Source organism: Acanthaster planci, linkage group LG06 (genome assembly GCF_054643075.1).
Source record: "Acanthaster planci isolate LZ-2023a linkage group LG06, COTS_SCS, whole genome shotgun sequence".
NCBI classification, from domain to species: Eukaryota; Metazoa; Echinodermata; class Asteroidea; order Valvatida; family Acanthasteridae; genus Acanthaster; species Acanthaster planci.
The window spans coordinates 2,102,289-2,123,690 of record NC_141782.1 but is presented as its reverse complement, the minus strand read 5'-3'; the positions used below and the strand labels follow the sequence as shown (position 1 = coordinate 2,123,690).

General features: G+C 42.7%; 2 protein-coding genes across 14 annotated transcripts in view; one reads left to right on the top strand and one right to left on the bottom strand.

Moving 5' to 3' along the window:
* Positions 1-86: 86 nt before the first annotated feature.
* LOC110973749 (uncharacterized) lies at positions 87-13,537 on the bottom strand. 6 transcript variants are annotated; one of them, XM_087138142.1, is made up of 3 exons: positions 13,375-13,505; positions 2,727-3,055; positions 87-1,910 (listed from the first exon to the last, which is right to left on the bottom strand). In XM_087138142.1, exons 2-3 carry the CDS (start codon positions 2,727-2,729, stop codon positions 1,176-1,178), a joined length of 738 nt encoding a protein of 245 aa, XP_086994268.1. In that variant the 5' UTR covers positions 2,730-3,055; positions 13,375-13,505; the 3' UTR covers positions 87-1,175. The 6 variants fall into 6 exon arrangements, with proteins under 6 accessions (XP_086994268.1, XP_022080501.2, XP_022080505.2 ...); XM_022224809.2 differs by lacking the exon at positions 2,727-3,055 and having other exon boundaries at positions 13,375-13,537; XM_022224813.2 differs by lacking the exons at positions 2,727-3,055; positions 13,375-13,505 and adding an exon at positions 7,704-8,005.
* Positions 13,538-13,636: 99 nt separating this feature from the next.
* Positions 13,637-21,402, top strand: part of LOC110973658 (piezo-type mechanosensitive ion channel component 2-like) — a 58,280-nt gene continuing 50,514 nt past the window's right edge. For all 8 annotated transcript variants that reach the window (XM_087138140.1, XM_087138138.1, XM_087138137.1 and 5 more), the window contains exons 1-6: positions 13,637-14,490; positions 15,496-15,591; positions 16,205-16,324; positions 16,699-16,741; positions 16,947-17,405; positions 20,043-20,205. In XM_087138140.1, the coding sequence (XP_086994266.1) occupies positions 13,998-14,490; positions 15,496-15,591; positions 16,205-16,324; positions 16,699-16,741; positions 16,947-17,405; positions 20,043-20,205 (1,374 nt within the window). In that variant the 5' untranslated portion in view covers positions 13,637-13,997. The remainder of the gene's footprint in view (positions 14,491-15,495; positions 15,592-16,204; positions 16,325-16,698; positions 16,742-16,946; positions 17,406-20,042; positions 20,206-21,402) is intronic.

Here is a 21,402-nt window from a genome sequence, read left to right as displayed (position 1 = left end):
CTAGTTGCTGGTGCTAATTCGTTTTCAGCACACCCACAGTACGAGGAAAACGCCCGCAACAAGAAATGCACGAATAGAAACCTTGATGCTGATTAAATACATATATTTCACTTTACAAGCTGCACTTTTGTGCAATGAAGATGGGCCTTTAATCTACTGCCATCAAAATTCTATCAAAAGTAGCCTCTAAGAATACAGCGTAAAGACGGGAGTTTTGTCATGAATGGTTTCAACTAGTCTTTTGTATGCAGTAATGAAAACAAAACTTACACAGCTACATGTACAATATGGAGTTACATTACATCAATATACTAAGACTCCACTCTCCTGGCATCGTCATTATCAAAGTGTGTAACAGGTCAACACTGTCAAAAATGAAAGCTTGTGAATGACACAAACCTAAACTAGTGAAAACAGTCATCACAGCAAAATGCAAACAAAGAAACACAAATTCAAATGTGGGTTTTTATACTTGTAACAAGCACTTCAGCAAAAAGGAAACGGTAATGTCAAAAATTTTGCAGACTATCAGAGTGACTTCAATGAAGTGTCCAACTTCAAACGAGTCACATGTATTCTCAAACTATGAAATGTCCTCTCCTAAGTGGCCATATTTGGTTTGCCTTTTTGCAAATATTGGATGTCTTTAGACTCGTGACTAGTCTATGGTTCCTAAACGCTCCTTAGTTACCAAATTCGGTTTAATTCTGCAGTGTTCAATGAGATTTCCACCCTTACGCCAGTTATAATTCCTAAATCGTTTCTTCCCATGAACCCTCTGTTAACAAAGTCAGTTGAAAAATCTAATCTGCCCCCTCCCACCGTATTTACAAACCTGTCACTTCACTAAACTTTGAAAGGACAGGCCTGTCCTGAATTTATGAACATTTTTCATGAGCAGTTCTGCTGTCATTAAGTAATGAAATCGTGGCATGCCACTTGTTTCGAGCACACACACATGAACACATGTAGCATGGAGATTCTGCGCGTATAGTAAAGTGAGCCTTAAACCTTGCTTACTGACATTAAGCTGCATGAAAGTTGAAACTAGTCAAGATGGCTGCACTGTTCTAAGGAAATAAGAACAATTTCAGGCATTGGAAGACTGAGCAAGAACATGTTGCAATCAACTGATCAAAACTGAACAATTCGATCTTTCTGTGACTTTCAAAAATTCAGTTGTCCTTGTAATACACGTGAGGAGTGGCATATGTGAAAGCTCGTAAAAACACCACATTGGCGAAGGCGAGCAGATAGTGAAACCAGTCAACGCGCAGAATGCTAGCCAGCTCTCCTGTTGTTCCAACCGCTGCTGCGATACCGTACAAAACTGCTGCCAAAATCCCAAAGGGGTTGGTGTGAAGGATGCTGAAGACACCGATGGAAACAACAGCCGCAGAAGACACCGCTGACACCAAGAACTCCTCTGTCTGCAGAGCGAGAACGTCTGTCACCTTTGACAAACAAATGAGTGCTAACGCACTGCCCATGTGCACGGCGGACATGACCGAGTTGTCATACCGCCGGTGGAACCCACTAGCCACTAGCGATGTTCCAAGAATGGTGGTCACCCAGGCCATGGCCTGGTGTAACTGGAGGACCGCGGGGGAGGGAGAGGCACGACTGAAGCGGTAGGTCCCGCAGCTCGCTACTGCTCCCATCAGGGCAAAGCCAGCCGAGGCAAAGCTGTTCTGGCGCAAGAGGGAGATAGCCGTCCCGAAAGATGTCAGTGCAAGGACAAAATCCGACACTGCCGAGCTCATCTGCTGCATGTTGCTCATCTGCTGGGCAAACTGGTTTTCAGATCTTTGAATGTCTGACCAAGTAATACTTGGCCCAGGTAAGGTAAAGCCTTTTGTTAGGTCTTTCTTGTTGTACTGGAAATGCAACTTGAATTTTTCCGTTGGCACCTGCAACAATACAAAGAAAAGAAACCAGTTATGTTCAATACAACCATACAACTGAATCCATCCCCATAATTATCATTAATATTCCAGGCAATGGCACCAGCCTGAATTTTCTCAATAACTCAATATAGATCTAGTCTGGAATCCACCCATCATGCACGTCCCACAAAAAGATAACAGACCACTGCTGCGGCCTCGATCGCCTCAACGATCAGCGAGATTGATCATGTTGCTGTAATTGTCTTAAACAATTCACCCTGACACGCACAAACTAAATCAAAACCCTGCGGCATGTAGGCATACCACACCAGACGCAGAAGATCATGTGAAGCCGCCGACTGATTTGCGCTGCATGCATGGGGGGATAAACGAAATCGCGAGAGAGCCACGAGAAAGTGTACAAGTTGAATGTTATATCGCCCTCATCGATCCACAACTAACTTAACGCACGGGATTTAACCAATTTCGGCTTCATGTTATAATTTGCCCAATTTTTACGCCTGATTTCGTTGTTACCACAAACAGATCCCCCAGTCCATTTTTACTAGACAAGAATCCTACTAATATTCTGTTGATCGAAAAATGCTGAAGTATTTTTATATCATTCGAGCGCTACTAGGCCTAGTTTGACCCCAACGGTGAATAAACAGCCTCCAACAGAACAAAGCCGAGTGCCGGAAAACCTCTTCACTCCTCAGACTTCGGCTTGCGAGCGAAGCTCGGCGTACGAGAGCCGCGCGGATGACCTAGTTGCAGTCACGCGGAGAGCGTGCAATCGCTGACACAAAAGGCGGGTCATTATCAACTGCTGCACCGTACCATTCGTGAACTCTCCGTGTCTTTACGCAGAGCTTGCTGGCGTACTCAAGGCTCAGGGAAGATGTCTGCAGTAAGCTGATGCAGTTCTCGAGCCTGATATCTGCAGATATTTGTACACAAGGGCAACCCTCGGAGCTACAGTCTGTTCTTTCCTTCCCTACGCGAGGAACGGGGATTTCGGGCCTGATCTGAGCGGCCGCTGAGTTCGTTGGAGGCTTGAGCTCCCGAGGGATTCGCAGCCATCATGGGGATCCTGAGTGTGGGCAAAATTGCCCTGTCAACAGTGCTGTTCAAGATCTTCTTGGGAGTAACTTTGTTGGCAGGTAGGCCTATGTTAATAAACACAAATTGTCTGAGCTAATGAGAATAAGATGTAGTAGGGATTTGGTGCAGTGTACTCTACATATACCCACAGTCTGTGGGGTCCGACGTCCGCTCCGCTCCCACGAACGTTCCTGGGAGTGGGGCGGACGTCGGATCCCACAGTTCTGGAGGTAGGTGCAGTGGTGGTTTGCCTCTATTTATTTATTATGCTTAACATGCTTCGGCTACCCTTTTCAAAATGTTTTGAACAAATTCTGTATATCGTTCTGTCACAATTTTTGCAATCATCATAAAGCAAGGAAAATATCAACAAGTTTATCCCATTTTCTTAAAAACCTGACTTGCTTGCCCATAGCATTGGACTGTGCCTAGGTCTATGGGGTTTGCCGCACCACCTTTTTGACTTAGGAAAACAGAGCATGTGATGAATCCTAGAGTCTGGCAGAATTCTAGGGGTAGGGCATAGGAGTATCGGCCTATGTTTCCCATAGGCTGTTAGCCGTGCACAAATTTGGATTGGATACTGATCAGAGTAGGACCTGTGCACCATCAAAGGCAACTCCGGAAGCAAAACTGATTTTGCCAGGCGGGCCGCACTGGTGCAGCACTTGCGCTCCGGCACGCGACAAGATTTGGTTCGTGCGGTGGCCCAACTTACAAGGATTTTTTTCAAGTGAAGGAGAGGGTTGTATAATGTAATAAATTAAAATTAATTTAAAAATTGATTGTTTGCAAGCAAAGCAGCCATTGCTAGGATAATCCACTGATGACAATAATACATGCAAGGGTACGAGTTGACTTGGGTACGAATTGACTGGGGCACGAGTTGACTGGGGCACGAGTTGACTGGGGTACGACTTGACTGGGGTACTAGTTGACTGGGGCACGAGTTGACCTGGGTATGAGTTGACTGGGGTACGAGTTGACTGGGGCACGAGTTGACTTGGGTATGAGTTGTCCCGGGTACGAGATGACCCAGATTCATTAAAACACCTGTTTGTGACACTTTCCAAATGTGGTTGTCCAACATGGAACTCTTCCCCAAACGTTCTTCCACAACTGTTATGACTGTTATTAATTAGAAAGAACAGGTGATCAGCTGACAGAAGAAGGATCAATGGATCATACCGGTACCTGAAGTTTAAGAGCAAACGATAGCACAGCAGTGTCACTAATCAATCGATCACATTCAGCATACTGCACAGACATGACAGGGCTCATACCGCACTGTTCATTTCCTGCAGCAGTAGTTTCTCAATGCTTAGTGACAATTGACACTGAATTGAGGGTGTTGTCAGTGTCTTGGATGAGCATGGTTAGCCAAGCAATCAAAGTTATATGTACATGTACTGGTAGACCTCTGTGGTCAATATGTGGACAGGACAGTTCATCTGCATTGTAAGCCCTTAATGAGAAGTCATGCATGTTGTATACAAGTAGATACTTTGGTTTTCGGATGGTACCAAAGGAGTAATGTGATGTTGGAAGGACACGATGAGACAGGCGCAAATCACTGGATCCATGTGATCACTCCATTGCACTGTGCTGTAAATTGCAAATGGTGTGCTCACTGGTGGATAATAATAATAATAATAAGTTAGTATTTATATAGCGCCCGTCCATGATAAAATCGTGCTCCAGGGCGCTTTCCAAAAAGTTAAGACACTGGTTAAAACTACAATACAATTACACTAAAAACAATAAAAATAGTAAAACAAATTATTGTAAACAATAAAAACTAGCAATTAAAAAGTTTTACAATGATCCAAAAATCTGTAAAATATGCCTACCTCAAAAAGGGAATTTGGACAATTAGATTAAAAAAACGCTTGCTTAAAAAGATGCCATCAATTGATCCCGTTTTCTGTACGTGTAATTCATGGTGCATTGACCCTAGAGGATGGCTTAGAGAAAGCTACATGTACACTGTACATGTACATTGTACATACACATGTAACTTACAGTACATTGTAAGTCCAAGATTTCATGCAGTATAGCACAGTGACATTGCAATCAACTGATAGTCTGATGTGCAGATCATGCCCAACATTTTCCATTTAAATGAAATGGCATAGATTTCCACGTCTTCACAGGTATCTTACAAACTTGACTTCACTTACTACCTGACATTGAATGCTACACAGTACGCAACAACAATGATAAATTTATGATCTTATATCTCTGCTTCATGTTGCATTACAGTTTCCAGTGTCGCGTCACTACTAGTACTAAAATGCATGCATATTGGTTAGTTTGCACAAAGTGCCCCAAACACCCTGGGAGTGGCAACAGGGAAGTCAGATTTCACACCGTTGTGCAAAAGCAGCTGCACAGTAGCAGGCAATGATCATTAATGGTTGGTTTCATTTCATTGAGCTATGGTATCAAAGGAGAGATTGCAAACAACTTGAAATGGTACAGTGATGGCATACGTACAAATCATGGATTTAATAAAATATTACAATGCATAGGTCATTGCTCAGTTTAACTTTTCTATGTCCCTGAAGCACAACTGTTGGGCTCTAACTTAAGAGCATTCAGCAATTTTGTTCCGATCAATGTTATACATGTACATGTACTAGTGCATGCATGTAGCCGTATTTGAGACAAAGTGACACTGTACGTAGCCTATGTGGACTGCACCGGTACAAGAGTACGGTAAAATGACAAAGGGAGACTGTAGGTATGACAAAGGGAGACTGTGGGTAGACCCTTGGATGCCATTTCCACCAACCACTATGCACTGCGTGTGCGTAGTGCTTTGTGCTCATTCTGATGAAAATCAGGCCATGCGTACTTCAGACCATTCCAGGCAGACCAGACTGGAGCTCATGCATTGCTCAAATGCATGCCAGTATGTATTGCTTTCAGACCAATCCAATAAAACCAGAATCTTTTAGCAACCTCTGCACGATGGTATTTTTAAAATTCCTCACAATCGTAATCTTCTGATAAAAAATACAATGTACAGTACATGAGGCCACATTTCATGTATTGAGTAAACCATTCCAATGAATTTGAGGTCATGGACTTTGTACATGTAACAGTATGTTTTCAGACAAATTTTCGCAGAAGTGCTTCCAAAACAAAATGTACAGTGTATGTTGTAACAGTAAGGCAACTGCATAGGAAGTGCATGTAGGTCCATTACATCACATCCTTTATGCATGCTTTTAGCAATCGTAATTTATAAATCTGGTACATGTATATGTAGATACCGTACATGTTATCACATGCTCACTCTGAACCTTTTTTAGGTTCTATTCCTCTGCTACTGAATTGTCACTTTCAGTTTTCATGTCGAAGTGGCCACCTGTGATGTGTACACGCAAGCACATGTGTACATGCACTCCCTATTCAGGCTATTGTCTTTGTTACGGTCATACAGTGGGTTGAGTGCACATCCATTTGAATTTTAGAGGTGTTGGATGCTTTGTTTGCCAGCTCGTGCTTTATCTGATCAATGTCGACCATGGTCCAGTGCATGCACATTTGTGGAACAGTGCCTACAAGAACAACAAAATTATTTCTGAAAGGAGCATTCAGAAGTCTTGAGGTAACAGCTGTCGCAGATGACCGACTGTCGTACACAGGTCCAGCGTCACTGCAGAGTGCTGTATAGGCTCAGCCGACCTACATGTACAATGTACATCCCACGACGCAGCTGAGAAATTCCAGGGTCAGTAGCAGCCGGGCCACAACTCAGGGCGCGCACACTTGCCAGCGGACAAAGCACCAGTGGCGTAGACTGTGCCTGTGTGGGCAGCACAAAGGCCGTCCACTATTGAACGTTATATTAAGAGAACAATGGCCCAACCCATGGTACAAGGCATTGGAGGCTGTCATCTGGCAGCGGTTTGGCCTTGGGAAAACTGTTCATTTATAATGTTTATGAATACATGTTGGATACTTTCTTTTTGAACAGAAATTGTTATGAATTCAGCTGTAATTTCATTTAGTTTAAAGCAAATTTACTATTCATTGTAATGAGAAAAAAACGGAATTATACTGTAACTAGTGAGCATGTTAACATACAGTACAGTACCTCATATTAATTAATTTCTTTTTCCTAATTTACAAATCTTAACTAAACTGCCTCAATTTGATGGTTGATTTTTTTTTTCCTTTGGAGAGAATCTGAAAAGGGATTTTTTCATGAATGAGGTTTGGGAAATGATTGCAATAGATGGTGGACTGTTTGTTAGAAGCACATTTTGGGGGTGTAAATTTATTTGTTTTTTTTTAAATTTTGATTAATCCCTTTTCCAATGTTGACCACATAGGACTTTTAATAAAATATGAGTGGGGTTAAATTCGTGTAAAAGAAGGGCCACTGTAGTTTAAATGCTAGAAGTTCTTGAAAACACCAAATGCACTGTGCGTATGCTAGGTGAATGTTTATTTTTACATAAACTACTATTATGACATCATGTGTGCGTTTATCAGCTGGTGAGAATGTTCTGGAAATTGAGCCTGTAGATATATATAGTTTTATTTCTCAACATTGATAACGTGTTACGTTCTTACCCGTGAAAAAGCATGTGTACTTAAGTCAGTTGGAAAAATGCACTACTACACTAACAGAAATCATGCATCCTACCGGTACGTGCACTGTATGCATGTATGCATTCGACACCGTGAATATTCTAATACCTCGCACGTGCGTTCTCCATGCTCTGATGGCGGGGTGCCCAACAGACGCTGTCATACGTGTAGCATCCCCGAGCAGCACCCATTTTCACTGTCCATTGCCGACCCCACCATGCACGGGCGGACACGATTCAGCCAAGATTGCTGCACCTGTTATAATTAATGATGGCGGGCTTGCTGCAGTTGTGTGTGAGCAGATCACGATATCACACATGGACAGTCAGGCGTTCATCATGTTCATAATGGCTTGAATAAATATTGATCCATTGTTTGTCTTCGTTGCCTTTAGCATACATGGATGAATCAGACCTCTGGCTTTGCACCTTAGGTTTTTGGACTGGAAATACCGTACGTGTTACAAATACATGTAGGTTCATTGAATGAAAAGAATGCATATTTTTTTGTTTTATGCAGCACCTACATATTTACATGTACAGTACTTGTAAATGTGTTCAAAATGAATAGGGCTTTCAATTTATAGATGGTATTCACAGATGGGATTGTCACTTAATAGTTGTTATAGCATGACCCAGGTCCAGTGTATACATGTACAAGTGCATGTTCAGGTGCACTATACCAGTTGATTTGGGATGCATTGTTCTGCAAGTGACCTTGCTTTGTCTGATCCTCAGGGAAATTTTCCCCAGGGTAAATACATGTACATTGTACTATCACACACAACTAATACAAACACATTTGAAAAGTACATAGTGGGTGAGTGAGTGAAATACATGTAGGATTGTCTGTCTGGCTTATCCTGCTGTTGAATTTGAGTATGGTACATTAAGGTTAATGTACCGCCACCAGATACTGTTTTTTTCGCACTACGCTCAAAGTCTTCACTCCTCCACCTGTTGGAGGATTGTGGACTGTCTGAGAATAATTGATTTTATTTAACCTTGGGGTTATTGTTTCTTCCACACAATGTAAGATACATTATACACTGAATGTATGTAGTAGACATTGTAGTTATTTGGTGTTCCACTTCACCAGAGTTCAGTAAGCCCCAGAAATCCAATCTGAAATTTACATGTAGAAAAAGGAGCTTCTTGTTGCAAGTTTGAATACAGGCATCTCATTAAGATCTGAAATGAACCAGAAAAGAGGAAAAGAGGAAACAGGTTTTTCAAACATAAGAACAGACTGCATCATAGGACTCGGTCTGGAGAATCACCATCCCCACAGTCTTGGAACAAGAGACATGATGTACTATTGTTTGTAAAGAACCATAGTTACATGTACATGTAGGTACATGTATGATCCATTGTACAAACATTGGTGTCTGGCATCAAGACTATGCCAGCCCTGGTGCACGGAGCCTGACCTTAGCCAGGGGAAGTGCAGTCTCCTAGTCCAAAATAGGCTGAAACTTGCGGCATGGAACTTGGGAAAATATTTGTATCCATTTGGATGCTTCAGGTAACAGGAGATGATTTCTTAAGCTCCTTGTGGATGCTGCTGTGATCTCACTGAGTAATCCCTATCCCCCCCCCAGCAGTTGTTAATAGAGTAGGCAGGGTGGACTGTACTTCACTGTCGGCATCAATCATTGCTAGACTGTGGAGAAATGCTGGCCCAACATGGTCAAACTGGGATGAACATGGGCACCTGCACATTAAACTAGGCTGCATATTGTGTAGTAGTTCTGCTGGCCTGTATGGATTGACGATTGAGATGCCACAAGCGATGTGATCCGGAGATGCCACCCTGGTGAGAGGGTCAGATAGATAATCCTCTCTTGTCATCGACAGTCAATGTGACATTCCAGGGTCATCCCTTGTGGGATACTCAGCTTAAACGGTGTACAAGGCTTCACAAGGCTCCACGGGTAGAAATTGAGTGGTGAATGTCAAGGAGACCAGGTGGCATCAAGTAAGCATTGGCTCCCATCCTAGGGAAAGGACTTCCCTTGTGGAAAAAAAAATGAACTTGTTTATTTGATTCAGTTGGAATAATTCACAGTGAAGGAAATTCATGTTAGCCCATTGGAAAGGAAATCGACCCAAAAATAGCAGTTGATTTTGATTGGACATTTTTCTTTCTACTTTGCTGTGATTCTTGTATCTACCGTGGATCATTGTATTGAAGTCAAACTTGAGCTGCAGTTGGGTTAGCTCTACTCATTACATACATGTAATATTAAACACTAGTCGGGTTGGGGAGTCGGGTTGGCAAGGTAGTTCTTTCCTCGCCTTCCACCTCTGTGGTCCCGGGTTCGATTCCCAGCCTGGTCCATATGTGGATTGGGTTATCAGTCCCTACCTGACTCCGTGGGTTTTACCCAGACTATTCCTCTGGGGTTTACCTCCCACCTCTAAAAATGCAACTGCTTCTTACTGTCTCCCCTTTACTGATGTTGGTGAATGTGGGTCACTTGGCAGCTGCCCGAGGTGCCCTTGTATGCCATCGGCTCAACCATGTTTAAGTGTATTCATTATTCCACACTTAACCCTAACAGTCCCAAATCCGCCGATTTCAATGTCTTTCATTGTACAACACATTTGAACATACCGGTATCTATATGAAATTTGCGCTTTATAAATGAATAAGTTATTATTATTATTAACACTATTTTTACACACATTGGCATATTATCCAAACAAGCGAGGTGTACATGTACAAAATGAAGTTGTCATATACTGGTACCCGGTATACGCGTACATGTATGTATTTGCAACAAATTGAATAGTTTCCCAGCAAGCTTTGTTGGGCTACATACATGTATAATCTGTGGTACAGTATTGGCTACTAGGAATTTCACCTTGACTTGCAAAGACGTGTACACGTACCAGTACACTGGATGACACATATATACAGAATGTGTGCACTGTACATGTACAGTATGTACATGTATGCGTATTCCTGTGTACATGCTTTCTCACTTGCGTGTATGTACTCACCTACATGTATGTAGGTAGAAAAATGACAGAAATAAATGTGACAGGATTGAAAGCAAACTTTCGCTGTGTTTCACATATTTGGTTTTTTGTGCAAAAATGTACAGTAACTGAAGTACATGTACAGTTTAGTTCTGCGATATGACCTGCCACGTTTACCAGAGGAAAGACCTCTTCAAGAGGGTTTGGATCAACAGAACTGCGTTAGACTCTATTTGGATTCAGTGCCGTTCTTCCTAGTGCTTGAGTGTTCCATTTCCAAAAATGTAGATATCCTGTGAATATAAGGTTGTCCGGTTCCAAAACTATTCGCCCATTGTGACCATTTACACAAACACTTTATTTGGAATGACTGTACACACCTGCCGAGTCAGATTACATGAAGCTGTGATGAGTTTGTAGCTGATGTTGTGATCAGAGCATTTTTTTTTATTGTTCTCGCAGTGTATACAGTGTGAGATTGGATACTGGAACCGTAAACTATGGCACAGTACCGTAGTTTGTAGTCTTGGTCAAGATGTTGTTGTGTTCTTGGTATGCGAAAGGGCACTCACAAGACGAATAGCTGGAATGCACAAACCACAACTAGCCATCCCAGTAACAACATCTTGGGAAGTTGGTCGAATCGGTATCGTTTGTGCGCACCTAATTAGCATTATACATAAAGCACGCTGAATTATCTCACTGAATATGTATAACAGTTGAAAAATGCATCATGCATGATCTGTCTATTCCCCAGACTCCTGTTTGAATGTGATTGTAGATTGACTTGTACATGCTGAACATGTAATACCGGTACATGTCGTTCTGTATGTGTACATGTACATTGTCCCATAGAGCTACATGTATACAATGTACATGTACATTGAGCTGGGAACACAGTACATGTTTGCGTGCTATGCAAAAAAATGGCCAAACACTTGGATGATGTTTTGCAAATTGCTGCTCAAAAAGTAGGTCATCCCAGTGTGAAAAGCAAGAAAGTAATGTTCTTCGACAGTTCGTCCAAGGCCACGACCTTTTGTAAACTTGTGCGGTCCATGCTGTTGGATAGAGTTCGGGTCCGAAAACTTAGCCGCCATGATAATGTGACTGTCCATTGTGGCAGACCGTCGACCGGCCAGCCAACAGTGGCAGGTACATACATGTACAATGTAGATGTACCATACACTCGCAATCAAACACATTTTTTGACCAGTGCACCGTGCAAGATTGTACCAGACTATTGTGCAACTTCGTCGTGGCTGTTCAATGTGTATGCGCATGTGTGAACAGAAAACGAGAAGCACCTGCATTCGTACATGTAAGTAATGCATGCGCAGTGAGTTTCCCCCAAGTTCGAAGGGAGATTTGACCAACTTCCCAAGATGTTGTTGCTGGCATGGCAAGTTGCGGTTCGTGTGTTTCAGCTGTTCATCTTGTGAGCACCGTCTCGCGTATCAACATCACAACAACATCTTCACCAAGACTATCAACATCACAACATCTTCACCAAGACTATCAACATCACAACAACATCTTCACCAAGACTATCAACATCACAACAACATCTTCACCAAGACTATCAACATCACAACAACATCTTCACCAAGACTATCAACATCACAACAACATCTTCACCAAGACTATCAACATCACAACAACATCTTCACCAAGACTATCAACATCACAACAACATCTTCACCAAGACTATCAACATCACAACAACATCTTCACCAAGACTATCAACATCACAACAACATCTTCACCAAGACTATCAACATCACAACAACATCTTCACCAAGACTATCAACATCACAACAACATCTTCACCAAGACTATCAACATCACAACAACATCTTCACCAAGACTATCAACATCACAACAACATCTTCACCAAGACTATCAACATCACAACAACATCTTCACCAAGACTATCAACATCACAACAACATCTTCACCAAGACTATCAACATCACAACAACATCTTCACCAAGACTATCAACATCACAACAACATCTTCACCAAGACTAAGTAGTTTACAAAACAGTGACTGGCTTGAAATGAAAAAAAAAGTCCCATTAACTGTGTGGGGGGATATAGCAGTAGGTCTTTCAAGTAGATTTGTTTTAGAAATGAAGTGACAAGGCCTGGGTTTGAGTTCAACCCAAATATGCAGACATCTGGTGACCAGAACGAGGCACCACTTTGTGTTGGTACACGAACGTGCATGTCAGAACATGAAATTAGGGTTGGACATTGACAGTTTTCTAGCTTTATTGGTATTTGTCTGTCCAGAAGCAGATGTGAGGGGACAAACTATCCTAAGGAAAGGTGAGAATAAAAGATCCGTAGTTGTTTTGGCGTGTTTGTCCTTACAACACTTAAATCAGTGTTGTAATCGAGTCCACAACCTTCGAGGCCAAGTCTGAGTCCTGGGTCTCTGAGGCCAAGGCCAAAATTGAGTCACGGCATCAGATTCCAAGGCCATGAAGCAGTTTTTATCATTGGTCAATCTCATCACTGATTACACTGTACAATGCCACACTTGGGTGCAAGTGGTACAGTATGTGCACTGTAGACACACACATGGACCTGTACACAATGGTAAGTTGTACTTGAACACGCACACTCTACGTGTTCAGTGTGCCCACTGCATGCACATACTGGTAGGATCCATTCTGGAATTGGCACGTATCAAGTAACGCAACTACTGGTCGTAAATGAGTCAAACAAGTCATTTGGGTTCCCTCATTTATTTGGCCAGGGCACCGATGAGCTTGTGTCAAGAGACGTACCTGTATCATCCCTCGTTGAAAACGATCGGCTCCCCCTGCACCGAATTACGCATTCGACAGATTATACCCTTGAGACAAGGTTTCCCGCCCGTCTCCAATTTTGCGAAAATGATGAAAGAGGCTCTCCAATAGGTCCCCCAGACTATATTTACTCTGACCTCTGAATGTGTACAGCTCGGGTCTTATATTAATTAGTGTTTGCTTCTAATATCTAAACCACCTGACTCTGCTGGACTTTGCCAGCGTGGAAAGATAAGCAAACTGAAACGTGCACATTACAGTCTGTGCTGTCCTGATGTCTTTACATACAACGTACAGTACCTGTACACGTATTCTGGCTACATGTACCTTCACAGTTTGCCTGTGGACTCTGCAGTATTAAGAGTTTTCAGAGTTGGCACCGTAGCAGTTAAGGCCCCAGGCTTTCGGTTGGACAGTGTGTACATGGTACGTGCATGAAGAGCTACTGGGGCTGCTTGTTTGTTTTTTCATCTGAGAAGGTCTGCAATTTGTTGCTTCAGTCATCGTTAATTACCAGAGCGTTTGGCGTAGGAATGCTGCTTGTGTACAACCCTGCTGCAAAGGATTTGTAGTTTTACTGGATGCGATAGTGCAAGGATAAGATGGCCAACACAGCGAAAGGAAAGTATGCTAAGCTTCATCCCGATGTAGCACTGGCAGATCTATCATCGGCGGATGAGGCTAGTGACGAGGTAGACGTGATGAACCTAACCTCCAAGCCTGCCAAGGGGAGTAGGACCAGCCTGACAGATCCATCCATGGACATCAGCGGCGACAGTGACAAACTGGCCAATCACGAGCCGGGAGACCAGTCCTACGATGTCTACGACCGCGCCAGACCTGTTCGAGCTGCCCATCACGAGCCGGACCAACTCTCCGCCCACGACACCACGACGATGACCTCGGGGATGAGCCTGAGCGAACTCCCATTCCGAGACCTCTGGAGGAATGCCAAGTTGTCCATCAAGTTGGCCTGGTCCAAGTCTCTCCAGGGCGTTTCCCGCTGGGGTCAAGAGACCAAAGCTTGGATCCTCTCCCGATATTTTGTCACATGGCTGCTCTTCTATTTTTTGGTTGGACCAGTAGTTCTGACCGGTGAGATCGCTGTGCTTGGTTTGACCCCAACACTGGATATTTATGCCTTTCTCACAGTTTACAGAGTGGATTCCAATTTTCCCATCAACTCCTTACAATCTCAGTTGTCCAGCGGCAGACTTTCTAACAGTTTGGAATTGCACGTTGATTGTTAAAATACCCAGCCCAATAGCATATGCACGTACAGTCCCGTCCAGCTGGATGCTAGAGTTAGAGCCCTTTTAGGTTGCAGCTTGCATGTGCATCAATCAGTGGTAAAGGCCAACATCTTCTGCTGCCCTGTCTTTTGTGAAATGGGACTCATCAAATGTGTTGAAACATGCCCAAAATATCAACATTACCTCACAAATTGCAACTACATTATGGTACCAATACCTACATAGTTCTGAGCAAAAAATCACTGACAGACCCACATTTCATGTACTAGTATACCATGCCTACTGCATGTACCAGTACATGTACATGTACTCTACTAGCAGAACATGTACATGAATGTACATTTTACACATAGGCATTCATTGTACAATACTTCCATGTCTTTTGCAAACACTTACAAACTTGCATTCATACATGTACAATTTGTACAGGTGTACTCCACCACAGCACTGCTATGTATAGCATATTGCAAATGTATTCACATGCACCTCAATTATATGAACTCATTGCATCTGTATTGCATTGTCTTCGTATCTTATCCATAATCCCTGATGCATCACTATCAAGGTTTTGGAGGATATTGCAGTATTGAGGTTTGTAGAGTCCAACCACATGTCCACGTACATGTATGTGTACATGTACATACATGTAGATGTTACATTTTCATGGGGATTGGCTCCACTGGAAGGAATAAAGAGCGTTACATTTACAGAGAATGTGCCATTGGTTTCCTGGTGTGGGTTTTAGGTCTAGGAAGGGTCAAATCAAAATTGCTCAGGGGGGCATATGTTGTAATTTCAGATGAATATACATGTAGCTGTACTCTGTGTTTATTGTCTTTCTCAACAGCCTCATTACTGCGCTACAATGCCTTGTCCGGTGCGTATCTACTCTGTCTTCTGGTGCTGCCCCTCATGCCCAATCCCAGCCGAAGGAACATGTCTGGTAAGGTTCCCTCCCCAAGTCAAGACTGGCATGCATTTCCTCGAAAAGTGAAGTGATAGCCTGGCTGGCCTGTTACCAGTGTTGTAGTCAAATACTCTTTTAGTACCAAGTTCTCTGCTAAATATTGAACTGGTTAGAATGACAACTTCATTCCATTTCCCTCCTTGAATAAAAATGAAGGGTTCATGATAAAAGCACTGGAATGATACTTTTCTCCTTAAAGCTTAAGTTTTACAAAGCTGAAAGTGTCTGAAGTCTTGCTTTTGTTTTGTAATCTTACCGTTGTGTTTCCACCGTCTTGTACCCATTGTTCTCTAGCTTTGTTTCCTGTATCTGATAGCCTTTATAGTCAGGCGTGCAACTTTTCCTCGGATCAGCTGATTTCCTCATTTATCACTTCATACTCAATGCCGTTGAAAATTAAAAAACACTTTACAAAGTCTTGTAAAGATTGGAATTTCCTTGTTCTTTGCTCAAAGCCCAAATTGCGAACCGGTATAGTCCTTGCTTTTCTGGTAAACTTTAATCGGGCTATCATTGATTTGCTCGTTGTTGATACTTTACTCTTAATTTACTGATAATTCTGTTGTTTGTTTGTCCCTTTTTTTGCCAGGGAGGACCGGGATATACCTCATCATCCTTCTCATCTTGTCTGCCCTTGCCTGCCTCACCCAGGCCGTATTCCAGATTGTCCTTGCCGCTGACTCACCGTATGGCCACGACTGGGAAGCATGTGAGTATCCATCTGGGATACCATGAGACAGAGAGGGAAGAATTGAAAATCTAGAGGCAAATTGAGCCTTTAAACCCTACCCACCTTCAGAAGTATCCCCAAAATGCACCAAGCTCCAGCACCCAGCTTAGATCTTAACCTCTAGGGTCCTTCAAAGTTTGCCAGCTGGTGTGGGACTATTTTGTTGGATTACGGCGGGTGGAAGGTAATAACTTGCCTCATGGATTTGGAAACAAGATAGTCAAATTGGCCTAAAATGTGTGTTAAATGGAGAAACCTTATGTGCATATAAGTTTCAGATCAGGCCCTGCAATGAGACCATGGCATAAGCCGGACTGAATATGAATTAATATTTGATGAATTTCTTTCTTGAGGTAACGGAACTGAGCCAATTTGGAGACAGCTTGGTTATCAGAGGTAAGAGAACAGTTCATTCCTATGAGTGTAAATTACCGGAATATGTACATGAGGGAAGCATACACGTATATCAGCTTTGATGGCAAGTTCTACTAGAATGCTATCGTAAATGAATGCAACAGGAAGCTCAAGCAAATTTTCTTGAAACAGAGCGCTTCAACATTTCCAAGACCTACAATTAATGATTCCGGTATTGTGGTATCAGGTTAAATGAGCTTCCTGGTGGATCCGTTTGCCGCCTCATCCTTCCTGATGTGGTGGTCCTCCTAGTCACCATCATCGTATTTGCGGTCTGCAAGAAGCTCTTTGCCCCGCGTAACCCGGCCGACGAGACCCAGCAGCCGACGGAAGCCGATGGCAGTCCCGCCGTAGTGGAACGCCGCACCCGGCCCAAGTCAGTGGTGGTGGAAGGCCTGCAGTCCTTCCTGGCCATGCTGCTGTGCGCCTTTGCCGCGGTCATCTACCCGTCAGTCACCTCGGGCCTGTACTTTGTCACCTTCCTGCTGGTCATCACCTGGTGGTCGCTCTACAAGTCCTGGGGTCAGCGGTTCTACCACGTCTGCATCGTTTGGCTCCTCTACAGCGGTGCCCACATCTTTGCCTTGTATCTCTATCAGTTCCCGTTCTTTCAGGAGGGTTTGGCTCCAGAAGACCTCTTTGCCAGGTGAGAACTTCTTTTCGTTGCACAGGAATTAACTACTTCCGTGAAGTAATGCTTGCCTCCAGAGTTTCCCAAATGTGAATGGCCTCATGAGGTGACAAGATGAGAAAACCAACTGAGAGAAGGTAAGTCAGACAAAAGAAGAACACCTTGAAAGTACCTGCGTTATCAATGAGGTTTAAAAATTGGGTTCTGTGAGCCAAGCTGAAAGGTACGTGTACACATAAAATCAGTTAAGTACACTTTAGTGCTTGCCTGAAAGAGGCCACTTGTCACCAAGCCGAACCAAACCAAACACCATACAAGAAACAAACCAATCCAACCCATTCAACCCAGCAATGCCCACTCAACTCAACCCAACCACAAATGGAGGCAATTCCTTATTTCGTATCATTCCTGTTCAATTTTTTTTGCCTGCTGTGGTATTAATGCACTTTTGAAGGACATCTGAAAAAAGTGTTTACTGCAGTTGCATGCAAAAGGAGTATTATTGTTTCCGTTGGTTGATCAAATTCAGTAATTTGGGAAGCTTATGTATTTTTTTTCCTGATATCAAAACCACCGGTTTTACTGGGCAGTAAATTATTTATGAGGAAACCTGCAGCTGCTTATTACTTTTATGAACAGCAGAGGGTTTTTGTTTTTACTGATTTTCAAATGCAGTTGTTCCTGAATTGTCCTTTCAGCACAATTGCTTTCATTTCTGACTTGATGGCTCATCGCACGTACATGTACCTCACAATTTATTGATTGTCTGTATTTGTTCAAAATGATGCATATCTGTCCATGGAGATATACATGTACATATATCCATTGCCTCACACATGTGATGGGTATGTTATGTGAATTACATGTATGTGTAGCACAAGCTGTTCTTTTTCACTCCTCAAAAAATAATAAATGGATCCCTGTACTGGAGAAAAAAGGTTGCCTTTAATACCATTTCCATGCCAGCAGGAAATTTAGTACTGAATTGATTGATATAGCTTTCTTCAAGTCTACATGTAATTGCACCTTACTCGTGCCATATGTTGAATTAGGCACCCGCAGTTTGGTGTTGTATGTACATGGGTTTGCCCCTCAAAAATCATTGAGTTGAATCAAATGAGATTGTCACGCAGCGTACAGACAAAATGAGCGACATGCAGATCGAAACGTACATGTACATGTATATACCCCTTGCTGCTAAAAGTAGCATCATCCTTCGTGCAGACTGAAAGTACATTGTACATACAGGTACATACACCATTTCTTAGCATTCTGAAAGTGTTACAGGTAGTCTCTTTACAGCAAGAAGACCGGTTCATCATGACAATTTGGGACTCAAATAGTCTCTCCGTTGATATGTTAACATTAACTGCGCTTTTTTCAGTCTCACTGATAACTTTTCCCCATTCTGAAGTTATGTGGTGATAAATAATTATGTGTGTATACGTACATGTGGACTATTGCGTGTACTTGTATATCTGTCTGGATCGTGATAAGCTGTCTATAATAACAACAGTGATCAGTGTTCGGAGTTTGAATAAACATGCCGTCTCAAAAAGAAGTAAGCCGGGTGTACATGTACATGCCAGCTGGAGACAGCTATGGTGACATAAACATCTGCAGTTTCACAGCAGTACAAATTGATTATTATGCACTAGATGCACGTGCGCCATTGGGTGGTACATTGGGCCCACCTTCTGCAAGAAGACCAGGCAGCTTTGTTGTTCAAATGACCACCACCCCCAAAATGGAACAAAAACTCGCCAGATGTCACGCCCCGATCACTCCGGTTCATTTCAACACCATGAATACAACCAAAGTTTGTTAAAGAACCTGAACCACATCTCCCCATGGAGGGACCCTTCCTGCAAGCTGAAAGAACTTGACTATTCACCAGAGTCTTTCCACCTGTAATGTGGGTGGGTTCGAAATCTCTAAAAGTACCGATACTGTAGAGATACACGCACATGTACATGTACATGCATTATCCTTCAGATGGTAAATGTGTTGGCCTGTGTGCCCCACTCTTTACCTCTCCCCCTCCCCGATACCTCATTCCTTAAAAAACATTCTTTTAGAAAGTGTCAGGAAGGGTTTCGCAGAACTTGGTCAAGGATACCCCCTGGCCCCCCCTCCCCTCTATCAGTAACAATGACGTGTTGCATTCGGCATGGTCAGGTTCCAGTTTAGCTTTCATTACGCGTGTATGAAAAATAAGGGCATGACCATTCTTCAGTAATCAGTGATCTGAAAATGCTGTGTGACTTTGCGTCATGATGTGAAATAGACCTGCATCACCATACTTGGCTCAACAGTAAATGCATCAAAACCAAGAGCAATGTTTTCTGGGCCAAGAAAGTCTGACTGTTGGTGACAAATCACGCTGCTGTGAATAAGAAGGAACCGGTAGTTTTGCACAGTAGTGAATGCCACAGCTTTGAAGTTCAGTACATGCATGTACGTGTATCATACTGTGAGTTTGGCAATTTGATAAGCATTGTAATTTGAAAAGGTGGAATTGTTACACACCATATGAAAAAGTAAACTGCCATTGTAATACCATTACGCACTTGTGTGCTTCGTCATATTCTGATAGCTATGAAAAGTGCCGGATTCTAATGTCAACCATTAATCTTTTCATTGCCCTCCCAGACTGTTTGGACTTAGAGCCATCATTAATGCCACGGAATGCGACGAACCGAGAGAAATTGTATTTGTCGGCGGTCAGCCTTGGTTTGTCTACGTCAACCCGGGGGCTGTGCTGATATTCTATTTCTACTTGGCCATTCTGATCCGATGCTGGCTGGACGGACCGGTGAGTCGTTGACGCTAATTACCCCTCGGCCGCAAATTTGCTGCAGCAGCAGATTAGAAAATGGCTTAGCTTATTTCCCCAGTGTCCTTTTTTGTAGGGGGGGGGGGGTTACGGTTGGAATTAATAAAGCTATCTTTTTCAATGCTCGTGTTCCTGTTCTAGAGATACGGTTTTGGAGATCCTTTGAATACTTGAGCACACAAATTTCACGTTTAGTCTGCTATTTACAAGATCAATAGATCTGCATTTCCTCTGAAAAGGGTTATTTTTTGTTTTGTTTGGTGCTTTTTTGTTTTGTTTTTTCACTTGTTTATTCCTTGAGCAAAGTCATATTTGGCTGTAAAATATATAAATGGGAAATGCAGTCCTTGCTGGTGTGGCATTATAAATGCTTTCATCTCCTGTTAGTGGCAAACCTAGAAGGCAACAGAAAAATGCAAATGCGAAATATGAATGCAAATAATTGTGTGTTGTTTTTCAGAGCCAGTCCAACAACGTCCGATTGTCTCTGTATTGCGAAACTGAGTACAGTTTTTGTTACGATAGCGAAGTAGAAAGTGACGACGTTCCTGTAGGTGTGCTGGTCAGTTTGGGTCGCGAGTTGCACGAAGATACCTTGAAGCCTCTTGTTGCATGCTGCTCGCTTTCCCGTCTGGCTTGGAATTTAAGAAGTTTGGTCACAGGTCAAGTCAGCTCCCGTACGCTTGGTCACTTTAAGCATTGACCAGTCTGAAAATGCATGCACAAGACTGTGGCTGTCCGTTGAACAATTCCACTGTTAGTAGGTAACCCCAAATGAGTGGTCAAGAACAGAAATAGATTAGGAGTGTGAATTAATTATAGAATAAGATTACAAATGAAGCAGTGGTTACACTGAGTGTTCTTTCTCATTGTGCAAAACCTGGGTTTTTGAAACCAAAGTTTCGAAGGATCATTAATTGTTGGAATAAACCAGGCATTATTTTGATTGTGTCTGAACATGTAGTAACAGGTGCTTAGTAAATGTGGAGCCTGTCAGTGAGAAGCCAAATTGAAGCATGAATCAAACTGCACTGACAGTGCGTACCTCTGTCTCCAGGAAAAAAATAACAGAATCATACCTAGATCTGTCAATCCCGTAAGGGCCCAGAGTTGTACATTGTACATTTACAGAACAGTACAAAGTGGGTCTTTTGGCATGTTTGGGAGACTGTCACA